At 43.9% G+C, this 14,661-nt stretch overlaps 1 protein-coding gene across 2 annotated transcripts in view; it reads right to left on the bottom strand.

Moving 5' to 3' along the window:
* Positions 1-14,661, bottom strand: part of TTC7B (tetratricopeptide repeat domain 7B) — a 2,178,739-nt gene that overhangs the window by 1,923,691 nt on the left and 240,387 nt on the right. For both annotated transcript variants that reach the window (XM_069637452.1, XM_069637451.1), the window contains exon 4: positions 2,341-2,471. In XM_069637452.1, the coding sequence (XP_069493553.1) occupies positions 2,341-2,471 (131 nt within the window). The remainder of the gene's footprint in view (positions 1-2,340; positions 2,472-14,661) is intronic.

The following is a 14,661-nucleotide window of genomic DNA, read 5'->3' as shown; positions in this document are numbered from 1 at the left end:
TATGACTGTCTATATCAGTCCGGGCTGTGGCTATGGTTCCAACCATATCTTTATTTTCAATAACAACTTAGTCAGGGTTAGATAATCGCCCAACAGGGAGTAGTGGCAAATCAACAAATAAAGGGAGAATTTTTAATAAAACTGACAGGATAGGCTTAACTAAATGGTGATCCTGTAATAAGATATCTATAGGATATATTTACTTTTCTATTGATTCTATTTAAGAAATATTGACAATAATGTAAGACTCCTCCCAATGCAAAAATGCAACAGAATGATCTGGCACAAGAAGCAGGGTCTTTTAATCTGAACATTTCATTTTATTTAAAACAAAACTAAAAGAATTGAAAGTGTTCCCCTAACTCACAATTGATACTGGCAGCTTGTTAACACAAATGAAAATGCAACCTGCCTACTGTTGTCTCAGTCATGTTTTCATTCCAATTTGCACAAATATCCAGACCTATAAAAACCAGTATGCATTGCTATTCTAGATAACAGGCTTCACTACTTCATAATCTGGATACACAAATTGACATTGTAAGGAACTCATGGTGGCAACAGTAAAGACATACAGTGATCACAGTTCAAGGGTGTTTATTAAAATGTATAGGTAGGTTGGAAAAACGCCTAATCTAAACCTAAATATAAGATGGGAGTAAGCTTTGACCATTAAACAATAATAAGGCAGTCCAAGTGGCGTCTTGAGAAATAAAAGGGCCTATACTAAAAGAAAAACTATTGGCAATCCTTACGCTAAATACAAAAAGAAGTGTGGGATAATGTTCATAAGAAAGAAGGAAGTGTTCGGATGCGGTAGTCTGGGTCTCCCGTCCCCACGTTTTTAGTACGGGACAAGGTAGGAGTCTCTTGCCTCCGAGAACCGGATGTCTTCCCAAAATAATAAACAATAGTTCCTTTCTGCGTGTACGATGGACGATGCCTTTTCACCCCTTGAATTCCCCTCTTCCGGGCTCGGACTCACCAAAAGTTCTTTCCAGATAGTCCTGGAGGGGATATCTCTTCACCCCTGAGTCCCCCTCTTCCAGGCTGGCTCCAATAGATCTCTTAGAACTATTGTCAACAAGCAAGGTAAGCGTACAAATCTCATTATACGTAACCTGCTTGAATCAGGTCACAGCCCAAAAATTGATTGGTTACAATTCATACAAAAAGTGCTACAGATAGCCCAGGTTGCACCTAGTATCGCTCTCAGTTTGTAAATTACAGAAACCATCTATTTTAAACATGCTATGTAACATGGGGATGACCTCAAATCAACTCGGGAAGAAATGGAACTTAGTTTTGCTGTTTTAGCAATTTTAGCAATTTCAAGAGGGAGTGGTTAACAATTGCATCTTAACAGGTTTCCAAACGATTGCCGTTACATTAGAAAACTATGCTTCAGTTGCCTTACTTTGAACTCTAGACACGATTTATGGAAAGCCAGGCATAGAGAAATAATATCTTGCCCGTTTTGTCTGGGTTTTCCTAAGAGCTCCTTCCACGTTGTGTTTTTCTCTATGGAGTATCTACATCTCAGACAATCTTTTTTGTTTCCTATCCTGAGGGCTAGAAATATGCGACGATGTAAGCTAGCATTCGTTTATCTACCTACAAAAATGACAAACATGGCTGTAATGAGGGTCATGGTGTGGCATGGTACCAACAATGGGTTCATGAGATGTAGACTGGGCGGCTATTGACCTGTAGATGGATGCTACAGTCTTTACCTCGGCTGTAATGAGGGTCATGGTGTGGCATGGTACCAACAATGGGTTCATGAGATGTAGACTGGGCGGCTATTGGCCTGTAGATCGATGCTACAGTCTTTACCTCGGCTGTAATGAGGGTCATGATTTGGCATGGTACCAACAATGGGTTCATGAGATGTAGACTGGGTGGCTATTGGCCTGTAGATCAATGCTACAGTCTTTACCTCGGCTGTAATGAGGGTCATGATTTGGCATGGTACCAACAATGGGTTCAAGAGATGTAGACTGGGTGGCTATTGGCCTGTAGATCAATGCTACAGTCTTTACCTCGGCTGTAATGAGGGTCATGATTTGGCATGGTACCAACAATGGGTTCAAGAGATGTAGACTGGGTGGCTATTGGCCTGTAGATTGATGCTACATTCTTTACCTGCCGTTAACACAGAATCGGGTTTAAACGATCTTAAGACCATACATTCCTAGTGCAGTCTGTCAATCGTTCCAGATATGTTGATATGAAGTACAAATGCACGATCAGCAGACTTTTCTTGGCCACTATGGGAACATGCTTAAAGGCACTTAGCAACAGGAGGCATTTGTGACGGTCTCTGGGCCCTGTACTCACCCTCTCCATATCTTGCAGGTAGAGCAGCGCAATGTCTCCCGCTTTCTCATAGCACATGATGATTTCTTGGTCGCGATCCACGTTCAGGTTGCCAGTCGAAGAGGAACTGGACAGCTTTTCTAGGCAGAGTCCTGAAAGGTAAAGACAATACAAAGCTGAAAAGGGAGGGAATTAGTGGTCTTTCTGCATGCTTCTTCATTCAGAGTACATTTACGGATTGGACACAGCGGGAAAGCGGCACAGGAGAGGTGCGACACTCCTTTGATTGCTCTGATGCGTGCCCGTATTCACTTGGAACCGTCCCCAAGCAGCATTCCAAGCTGGCGGGAACCATTTCAAACCTTTAAATACAGGGGACTTAAAGGATTCGATGTGGATGGCCACCGTTCAGTGCACGCCAAGCAGAGGCGTCAAAAGATTAGAGTCATGTGCGGCACTGATGAAGGAAGGAGAGCCACAGGCAACAATCCGTTTCTGTCACGTGAAGCCAGGGAGCTCCAGGAAGAACAAAGAAAGCAGAACCCTCATGCCCCGCAATAAAGGCGGGAAAGCGCAACGGAAGTGTCAGTGCTCACCAGCAGTGAGGCACCATTCCCTTCCGCGATTAATAAATAGTCTGACAGACATGGTTACAAAATATTGCCCGTCTGTAGCAAGCCTCTTACGCAGGTAATTGCAATTCCCACATCTCGTGAATCCATCAGGCACATTTACGGACCTGTACCTCCAAGGGTAAAGGGACATAGCGCTAAAATGACAGGAACACCATTGGCATGTTACAGGCAGAAGAGTACCCCCTAAATCCACAAGCAGTTCTAGCAAGTTCATGCTTTGAGTATTTACTTGCGACACTCCAGTTTTGCCATGGCACACCCCGCACACTGTGCCCCAGTCCTGCCACACAGCTTAACTGAATAGAGAATACAAATAGGCAATGTCCACCAAAGCCATGCAGAAAGATTCGCTTATTCCGGGCTGTTTGGCGCTGTATATTTTTGATAGCTGTATCCAACAGGATTTCCTACATTTGAGATCGAATCCTTGCTAAGCACTTCTCGTTGTTTCATTGTTTGCCGGTTATAATTTTAGAGATAGTTGCCATAAAGCTGGACCATCGTATCATATTTTGAAAGATCGATTCCGGAATTGTCAATGTAAAATCTTAAAACGGTTGTGACTGGGTCAGGATCTTGACCCTGTCAGTGAAGATAGGTTGCAGGTGTTTGGGGGAGGGGGGGCTCTGTGGAGGGGGGTTAGTGGCCCTTCTCAGCCTGGAGCAGGAGGATTTATAATACATAATTCAAACCAAGCACATGTATGCAAAGTGGGAGTTTTGGGATCACCGTTCCGAAGAAATCCCCCCCCCCCCTTTGTGCCAGTTCCAACAACACTGATGCCACTCCTATATTCTAAATGCCTCCCGGAGCTCACCATGGTTCTCTTTGTTTTTCCAGGACTACATGTCTCACAATGCAACAGCAAGCAGCCACGAAAACCAAGACTGGAAACAGACACTCAAGTCAAGAAATGCAGCAGTACCAGCAAACTGAAATGGAATCACCACCGAACTGCATCCAACACAAACAAGCAGACTACTCACCCTCCAGACAGGAGAAACGAACTTTCAGCCTACAGCATGGCAGAGAAACACCAAACTGCTTGTAAAACCGTGCTGGAAAAGGGGGATGGGCGTAGAAGGGTTTTTAAATCCTATCAGCTAGTGGTCAAAGTGGGGAGTTGTGGAATGGATTTTGCAGAAGAATTGGTGTTTCCAGTGACAGCTGGTGAATTTTATAAATGGGCGGGTCTGGGAATAAACATTGCCATAAATGAGTGGTAGTGACCGAGCCTTAAGTAAAAGAGAAGGGTTCACAGGGTTTTCTCTGTGAGAATGTATTTTTAAATAATGGGTTAAACGGTGCATTTTACAGCACATTTTCTGAGAAAATTGGGTAAAAAAAATACCAAGTGTACAAACAAATGTCTAGGTTAAGTCATGAAAAATTGATTTGATGCAGAGTCACCAACAGTGCACAGGAGTATTTCCCAACACATTTTCATGGTGTCTTTTCCCACTAAAAAGCAATTTTCTGCCATTGTAAAAAAGTAATTTAATGCTGAGTGCGCTCATACAAGTCCATGCTGGTTAAACCAATATATGCTAGTATTTAGACACAAGAATGTACTAGTGTTGGCTTTGACCATATTACCAGTAAAGATACTATAGGAAAACATGTCCATACTGGCAATTAAAACATGTCCTGACTGGCTGCACTGTGTTGGCTGTTGAGGCCACATAGAAAACGCTCAGCATGTTGGCTTTGCCCTCAACGTCAGTGCATGTCACAGTAATAAACATGCCTGGGCTAGAAGAACAAACTGCAAATGCCCACACCACCGGTATTATGAATACACTTCATGGGGGTTTTGCCCTCAGTTCAAAATGCCATGCCATAGTAAGAAATCCTTTCAAGATTGGCCACGTAAGAGCACTTTGCACTTAACACCAGTATAAAATGCAATTCATAATATGATTTATTTAATAATGTGAGAACAGTTTAAATATAAACTTGACACATTTATGAATAGAAATAAAAAATAGAACCGGACAGAAAGATACCAGACAAAAATGGGAAGACTAAAACCTCACTTGAAATTAAAATTAATACAGAAAAGGAAATTTAAAAATGTTATTCTAATGACAAAAACAATATGGTGCTACTGTGTCATAGAGCATAAAGCATAATTCATAATAAGAAATAATGTTGGCTCTTGATGCATAAGTGCTACTGCATGTAAGAATGTTCATCTTATTTGCTTTGCTCGCCATGCCACCTGAGAAAACATTTCAGTGCACCAATACCCCCTTAAGCACCAGCCTTCCACGCAAACACACATTCATCCACATTCACACCAGCAGGCATGCATACATTTTAAGCCCCAGAACGAAAATAGCAAAATGAATATATTGTAGTGTTACAAAACTGATGACTGGCAACATGGGGGCTGTTGCTTGTGGCCCACCTGACATGAAAAGGTTGAAAGGCCCCAACGCTGTCCCCGTCACAGCTCAATGCATTTTATTTAGGAACTCCACTGTGCTACCACAAATATTTCCCTCCATTGAACTTTGTTTTTCTGCTTTTGTTGGGTTGGGTAGGAAGCTGGTGAAATACCCACACATCAATGCTTCCAAAGCTCATCAACTTGAAAAGAAATATGTTTTTAGGTAACCAAAATAATACTGCTTTTTTTATAGACTGTTCAAACCTAGGGTGTTTCCAGATCCTGCAGTAATGGATGACATTATTATTACTGTATTCAAAAGTACTAATTTTTGTTAACTTTAGAAGGATACAAGTTTGTGCAGATCATATTACAGACTATCCTTCCATTACATAACATGCTCTGCAGTTGCCACATTACCCTCCTTTGACCCATTTATTAAGATTGCATCCCCCATCCATTACATTCTCTCCCAAAGAATCAACTCCAGAAACTCTCACTTCTCCCAGCAATCCACTCTGGACCAACACAATGCGTGCAGTCTGTTACAAAAAACAAATAAATAAATGAAATAAGCATCAGCGGAAATCCCCTAAGTTTACACATAAATTACTTTCGCCTGTGCACACCCCCGATAAAGTAGCAAGTAGTTCTAGACAAAAGAGGGTGCCCAATAGCTTCCAGTTGGGGGGGAGCTCTTAAGTAATGGGCTGCCCTGCTGCAATAGGGACCATGCAGTGTATCCCACTTGCACATTGATGAAACTCACATCAGCACATCACAACATGTATCCAGTTTCAATTATGGGTTCTTTCATTATTTAGGCTAGTACTGTTTTGTAGGCTACTGTCCTTTTTGAATAGATTGTGTGAGAGTGGTATAGGGGTGCAACTAGACAAACGTTTCGGTGTGGGCTAACCCTTCAAATGTTGGAAGAGGTGCTAACTTCAGAGACGGTGGAGGAGTGGCAAACTCACTTGTGTAGGGGCATCTAAATGCACTACTCATTATAATGAGACTATTCTAGTGCAGCTTCAATGTTACAATCAGTTAACTCACTCCTTAAGTCTCAAAACACCAACTTCTTGCAGATCCTGAAGGGCTTAGTGTCAGAATGGCAGGTGGTGTGCAATGAAAGACTCAATGTAATTGCATAGCAGAGTGTGGGGCAGTATTCCATGGACGAACCAAGCAACTTCAGTGGCTGGGAGCAACAGGGGAGAAAATGTAATGTTGGTTCAACCACAGTTAGTCCTCGGAATCGATGGTACACTGATTGGCTGGTGAGACTATGTCTACCTGTCAAATCAAGTGATACGAGACTGAGGGAGGGCCAGTGCAGCAATAATGCAATTCTACGTGACAGTATTGGAGCCACTAGCAGAGGAGCATCAGGGTTCCCCAATTTGTCCCTACACGTATTAAAACTGTCCTATTGCAAGGGGGTAAACGCAATCACTTATACGCACTCCAATTTTTGCAGTTGAAGTCAGGGTGGGATTATATTATTTGCCCAGGATCACACACAAACGCTAAACAGTGAAGCAGGGATGTTAACCCACTCTGCAATTTGAGCACGGCCACCTTCTTCTATGTTTTACTTGGAACACATATTTAAGTTTTGAGTGTCAAGACCTACAATAATACTGTCCTATCGAGTTTACTTGCAAAATACACAAATGGCATAGTAAAGCATCATGACAACATGTAAATCCTCATAGCAGCATGTTGGGCCAAAGAAATATCAGTGTACCTTTATTTTCCACATCCTGAATGGAAAACTAAGATGCAAAATGCAAAATATCTATTTACCGACTTTATTTTCAGTGCTTTAAGACACACTCGCAATAAAATAAGTTTTGTCATAAACTCACTTAGGTTTGGAGATTCGTCACAAACCTCCAGCGCGTTATGTATGGTTTTAAGAACATTCAACTAAGGACATCAAAGCAAACTTTACTTTTTAGCATATCAAGCTATTAGACGTTATGGGTGTAAATATATTTTCAAAGGGTGCTTTATTGTGTTGCTCGCATTAACAGTCACAGATTCGCAAGGTGACTGGTGGTCTTTCAGTTGGAAATTCACCATCATGCATAAGAAAGGCTATGCTGCTGATGACAAAAGAAACGTGCTGTCGAGCTCATAACGGCACTAGCTGCAGAGCCAGGGAGGCAACCTGTGGGTCTCGGGGGGGCTGTGAGTGTGACTCTGGGAAACGGGCAGAGCAATGAAAGGCAGAGCAATGAAAGGCAGCCGCAGCCAGGCTGCAGTAAAAATATGCTCGGGTGGGGGGGGGGGGCGTCAATTAACCGTTCCTCTCTCCCGACCCACTTATACACTTCCCGCATTCTGATCTCCGTCATTACCTACGTGACTGCTGGCAGCGGCAGGAGGTAAACAAATTCTAGAGCTGAAGGGTCAATCCAACAAGAGTGTTGAGGCTGGGTCACTGCTGCTTGGGCCACGCTTGCGCATAGTGAGGACACATGTGAAATGAACAACACTGCTGCTCAATGCACAGGCGTGGGCCAAGGCTCTGCCATGCAGTCTACTGCAGTCTGCATCAGACAGTGCAGTGCTGCAAATCGATTGACTTCTCCCGTACCTATAATTTTACTTTAAAAAAGAGTGCTCCGGAGCGGTTTCTTTTGAATATAAAATTATAGGAATGTTAAGAAAAAAAAAATTAGACTAGCACTGCTCCCATCCGCTCCCCCTCACTTTGATCACTGCTTTCAGCTGTGTAGCCCTCCTGATTGGCGGGCACTGATTGGTGCAGGGAATCCGTTGAGCCTTGCAACCAAAAGGGGGGTGAGCAGTCCCTTCATACAGAGTCCTGCACTATAAAAGCAGACAGGAGCAGAAGTGTGGGTTGTATGTGTGAGGTTGAAGGTGGGGTTGGAGAAAGACCAAGAGACCAGGCGGAAGAAGGATGGCAGAGTAGAGTGTTGGAGAGGCAGATTTTGAACTGGTGAGGTATCTCTAAGTGGGGAGTGAGATAGAAAGACTGAACAGTATGTGGGAGATAGCAGTTGGTGTGAGAGTGAGGCTAGTAGGGAGGGTGCAGAAGTGAAGTGAAAGGAGTAGGGTGTATTAGAGAAGTGAGGAGGGGCTAAGAGTAGTGAGAGCGGGAATAGTAAAGGGTGAGCAAGGCACCATATCCCTGTGTTTCTTGAATAGAAGAGCAGTGGAAATATTAGCAGCGGCACAGTGGTAGTAGAGACCTTGATTGTGGGTAGTGAGAGCAATAGTAGTAACGATGCAAGAAGTAGTTGTGGTAGGAGCAGGAAGGCTCATACCAGCGTGGAGAAGAGATGACCAGGTTCAATGTCCCTCCCAAAGGGCATCGCTCAAGGCAGTCAGGTACACAGTCTCTTAATTGGAACAGGAGGCGGGCAAAACAGAGAGAAAGATGGAAAAGAACCCAGAGCAAGCAAAGACTAAGAATAACTCTGAGCACGGTTGGTAAAAAACTGAAGGCCCCCCGGAGTAGCAACAGAGTAATAAAACCTCACAGTGGGGAAGAAGCGAGCACCCACAGAGTGGGAGAAGGCAGAGAAAGCCCCAGAGCATGGAGTGAGAATGAGAAAAGCCCCAGAGTGGGGAGAGGCAGAGAACCCTGGAATGGGGAAGAAACTGGGAAAGAACCCAGAATGGGGAAGGATGAAGGTGTTATAACCCCACTGCCACCATGGCAACACTGGTGTGTTCCGTGGCGGCTCAGAGCTTAGAAGGACTAAATAGTCTGAATGGGCCTTGAAGGTGCGTCACCAGAGATATCAGACGCCACAAAAGTGTCGTACTGCAAACCATCTGGCAGCACCTAACACTGCAGCCGGCCTCCAAGGATTCAAATGAAGGCCTACGGCGCTCCAAAACAAGAGTTAGTTGTGCGTATGTAATTAAGTCACTGCTTTACTCGTTCCTTGCATCCTCTATACCCTTACTCCTCACTCTAAACCTTTGGCATAATTCCCTGTGTACCGGATCCATGCTGCACTCTGGACTGCATTATTAACTTACCCTCAGCTTCAGTCTCTTTGCGCCAGATATCTGCTGTGTTTCTTGTTACGTTTTTTGGGCCTTTCTCTCTTTTGGCTCCGTCTCCTTTGGATTGCTTTTCTGGGAACCAACTTGGATTCCTGAACTGTACTTCTTATTCCCTTAGTTCGTCCACGTGTCGACAGGTAGCTCTTGTTCATTTTTTCCTTCCTTTTGTTGTGCTTCATTTCATTTATGCGCTTCCTCTGGCCTTTGGTCTATGTGCTTAGGTTTTTTGAGTCTCCAACTAGGTTCTCAGTTTTTCCTTAATTCAATCTAGGTAGGTGTTATTTTGTCAGCTTGTATAGTTTGTATAGTATACATTGTGTGGTACTTCATTAAATAATTGTTTAAACTTATATTTAACAATATAAAATATCTTTTATATTGTTTACTGCCCTCCATAATAGCTGTTTATTTTTAATGGGTTTATGCAATACGCGAGTATATGCGAATGGCTGGACTGTGGAGATGGATGGAGCCTCCAACGTTGGCCCACGGAGACCTTTATCCAGATACAAAAATCTAGGGCAGAATTGGTAATGTATGTATGTATGAGTTTGAAATTGCACAACTCTTTGTTTTATTCTGTGAAAGTGAGACTGAGCGCTAAAATTGCAAATCGATGACAAAATAAGGCCAGTCTGTCTGGCGAAAGTGCATCTGCAAAATTGGGGTCTTTTACCTCTCTTTTTACCTAGTGACGCCAAACTACTAAAAGCTCATGGCAGAGCTATATCCCATGTATGTTGCATTTTGGTGGGACTGTGAGGGTCAGTGGCAACACCGATTTGCTTCAACTCTGGCAATCCATCCAAGGACCATTAAACAATCTTGTAGAGCAAGCCCACTCGCAACCCCAGCCTTGGCTGTCTTCACGCGCTCCTAACACCAGCTAAACCCTCCACCCCAGCTACCTCCCTAGATCAGATAATTTTGCCTTTCCACTGATCAATATTCACCCCTTGCTCCTCACATCCTTAGGCAACTCTTTGTATTTTAACATGACTTAGCATTTTCTCGGTCCCTATTCCCATGAAGTGGAACTAGTTGCATTTTTGCAGATAACATCCTTCCCCTTTTTGCTCTTCCCATCCCCCCGCCCCATCATATTTTATGAAGCCTGCATTCCAGAGTTCTTAATGCTCACGCCAGCAACAGGAGATGGGGCCTAGGCTCTTATTGAATCGCCACCCTTACGGCAGGAGACATCTATACCAATTGTGGGATGTATTGACCCACCCCGCTATGCTATGCGGCATCACCCTGCCAGTTATGGTTAAATAAACGGCAACAATGGCAGCAAAACCTTTGTGAGCGCCAAAAACCTTCAAAAACCATGTGCATCAGCACACAAAAAGAGGGATGCACAACTTGCCACCCATGATGCATGTGCAGTGGAATAGAGCACACCCTGCAGAAAATGTGCCAGTGGGCTCCATGACCAGCAAACAGAGTGCAGAGAGATAAGCAGCGTTTTGCAAGTGAAACCACAAAATGTGAATACAAATGATATTTGCTTTGTTGCTAAAAACACCAAAATGCCTATACACAACACTTCTCCACATTCAAAATCTTGCTTGGCGCTAAAATTCATGTAATTTAATGAAGCATTGTGAACGTACAAAGTCCTAATGTAAAGAGCAAAACATTCATCAGATAAACTGGATTGTCTGTAAACGGACAGCCTGTCATGATGCCTACCCCCAGGCATCCAGACCAAGCCCATCAGCCCCGGGAGCAGGCATCTAGACATTTAGTAAAACCTCAGCAGCCCCAGCTAGGGGCTATCTGGGTTCAGTCCTGGCGCCTTAGGCGCCAGGCTCATAGTAGGAATCAGTGCTGGCGCCTAAGGCGCCAGGCTCATAGTCATTACTTACCTCAGGCAGACCATGCTGCAAATGACTCCAATCCAACATGAAGCCTGGAAGGGACTATTTTTCTACAGGGACTATTTTTTACTCAGGTGTGGTTCTAGGGACTTCTTACCTGGGACTACTTTTGAGGCTATTTAAACCACGCCCGACCAGCAACACACGCTTCGCGTTATTCTGCATCCAGCAGCGTAACACTCACCCGTGCCTTCAGCCTGCATCCAGTCTTCTGCCACGCCCGCCTCGAATTCGGAGCTCCTAAAACAAAGAGGAAAGAAAGGGACAAGGTTAGAAAACGAATTTATTTCTATTCCACACCTGATTCTGGATCCATCTTGTCTCCGGACCTGTAAAGAACATCATTTCTGCACGCGCCGCACCTCCAGCTTCAGCGCCGCGCCATACTCACCAGTCTTCACAGCATCCTTCGGGTCGGCGCTGCCTCCATCATTTCTTCGCCGAACTTCGGCACCTACGAGACAAAAGAAAACCACAAGGTGAGCCGAGGGAACCAACAAATATAATTCTTACCACCATAGACTTACCTGATTTACCACCAGAGGCATCCTTTTGCGACTCTCCATATTTTCACGTGCCGCATCAGTAAAGAGAGACAAAAACAACACGTTTTCCTCGTGCAACATTTACCGGACAGCGCCGGGTAATACAGACTCTTACCCGAGTGCCACCAGTTGTCACAAGAGCATCTTTTCATGAGCCAGCTGCAAGACAAGAAAGGAAGGGGGGGGGGAACAAGAGTAAACATCGGACATATTGAACTCTACGAACTTAATACTTACTGGTCCTCACCAGGAACCTCAGAGTCAATACTTTCCGGAACTCTCCCGAGCCTTCAAACCAGTGAAGTAACTGGAATCGACGTGCCCCTGCAAATCCACGCAGGATGGAGAGCTCATCTTTCAAGAATATAAGGTGAGATTGCTGTGAGGGCATTTCGGAGGTGATTAGTTGGGGAGGACTGTGGGGGTGCCATCACTTGAATCCACAAGTGGCTAAATCCATCTCTCCACTTGCAGGAGAATATTTCTACGGGTTAAGCAGACAAGATTAGGAGGGCAGATCCAGTCAGTCATCGCTGCACTACGCATCACGTGGGTGGAGACCGCAGCTGTCTGGGTCCGACCGACGCCCCTGTGGGAGCCAGGTGAGTGTAACACAGCCTCTGTCAAAATCTGGGTGCAGTACCCTGGGCTACCTGAATGACAGCTGTCAGATGAGTTACTGATGAAACTTTAAAGTGACCTAAATCTAAAAAGTCTGCTGGATTAGCAAACATAAAAAGGATTGTTGCCAAAAAGGAATACAGATCTTGGTTGTGTTTTTGATCCCACAGATTTTAAGACTAAGAAAGTAATGTATGGATGTATGTATGCATGCATGTTTGATGAAACACATTTGGTTTTAGGCTGGATTTAAGAAGTTAATTAGCCTGGCTGAGCTGCAAGAACTGGAAAAGCAGGTTCTCGCAGGAGAAGGGCCTTCCTCTCAGCAGAAACTCACAGGGAGATCATAATTGTGGGTTAGAACAGACTCTTGTCTACAGAAAGAATGAACAATAGCAAGCCTTTCAGCCCAGGAAACGGAAGTGTTAAGGTGGTCGTAAATCACTCCTGGAAGTCACTTCCCCAAGGAGGGGGATGCACTGGACTCCCAGGAGAGACAAAGGGGCGGAGCCAAACAACCATATGCTTTTAAGGATGAACAATTTTTAAGACTCAACTTGTTATTCAAAGTGGTGAAAATATAAAAAGGGCAGTTAATTTAATTTTTGGCTGCACGTGTGAAGAGGCAGTAGAACGGTGTGACATGTCCTGGAGAGGAATGGCAATATATGTGGTTTTATGCGAAAGATATGAATGCTAGGATTGTGAAAATGTACACATACATCCCTATGTTAAACACACACATTTATGGAAATGTGCATACAATTTGGAAATTGTGTTCATAGCGAAAAGGACAAAATTCTGTGGAAAGTTGAAACAAGATCCCACAGATACAGGATTTTGAGCAATAGCTGCTACATAAAATATGGCATCTTTGTGTGTGATTTGTATAAAGGTGACCAATGTAGAAATGTACATTTAGTATAAAATCCGATTTTGAGACCAGTGGCTAAAAGGAGGTTTCTCAGGACTGTAATGCAAACCATAAAATGTGACATCATCCGGCCTTGATCCACTCACTCAAATTGCAAGGCATAGATGAAGGTATGGGCCAATCCCAGCTCACAGGGGCAGGCTTAGTTAAACCGGCCCATACACCCATTTTGTGATGTCATTTTAAAGCATAAATAGAGACAGCTGACAACACATAGGGACTCACAGATCCACTCACTTTCCTGATTCCGGCGAAGCACTCTGATCCAGCATTTCACATCCAGCTTTAACATCCTTCCAGATCCAGATGCCAAGACTCTAGCCAGCAATAGAGAACAATCGATTTCCAGCAAGGCCCAAATCCTCAAATGCATTCTCTCCACCCAGTGAAGCGCTGTGTGGTGTGACAAGGCCTTTTGAACCAGTATCCTGAAATTCTCTGGCTTGCCACCACTAGGCTTGCTTCAGGAACTCGCTATCCAGCTGATTAAAATACCCACAGACTAGGAGGGCAGATCCTGTGCAAATCCGGTGACCGGCCTAGCTGATCCAGTACCGTGCCTGATGTGCTGTCTTTCCTAGACCAGACACAATCCAATGACCAGAGCTGACGGTCCAATATAATAACTTATCCTGTGAGTATTAATAGGAAGAACTGTGGGCCATAGTATATTTGCATTGTCTTATCCCTATCTCAAACCCATCCTATCTTTCATTCAGAACCAGTATTGTTAGAACTATCTTTGCGCTGACTCTTTTCTCATCTGAAGAAGTAGAGTTTCCTCAGCAGGCGGGTTACGCTGATCACGTGACTGTAAGACCCCTCTGTGGTATTTGCTTTTTCATAGTCATCATCTAGTGTAAGCAAACCCATTTGTCATTTTCAAAAGTGCATTTCTGTTTTCCATTCTCGCGCCTATCTCGCAAAATCGCCTTTTACTAAGACTTCTATAACTCTCTGTTTTTGTGATAGAAACGAAATTTCAACTCCTACTTGTACCTAACATCCCTGGCTATCCATAGAACCCAGAACCGCACTGCGATTCTCCCGTTATAGCAAACATCGTGCAAGGAAAAGTTTGCCGCAAATTGAAATCCTGAGAAATTTTACACGTGTGAAATAGCTTTAAATTGTTTCTTACTTGGACTTTGAGATTTCAAATGCTTTTTTTGGACTAAATCATTGTTTGTGACTGTGTGCAACTGTTCAAAGCGGCACCCATAGGAATTTATACCAATTTAAGTATTTTTGACCATATTTGGTGTTTTTGCCCAGTCAA

The sequence above is a fragment of the Ambystoma mexicanum genome, chromosome 14, assembly GCF_040938575.1.
Source record: "Ambystoma mexicanum isolate Mex_15411 chromosome 14, UKY_AmexF1_1, whole genome shotgun sequence".
Lineage (NCBI taxonomy): Eukaryota > Metazoa > Chordata > Amphibia > Caudata > Ambystomatidae > Ambystoma > Ambystoma mexicanum.
This window is presented reverse-complemented; position numbering and strand designations above follow the sequence as displayed.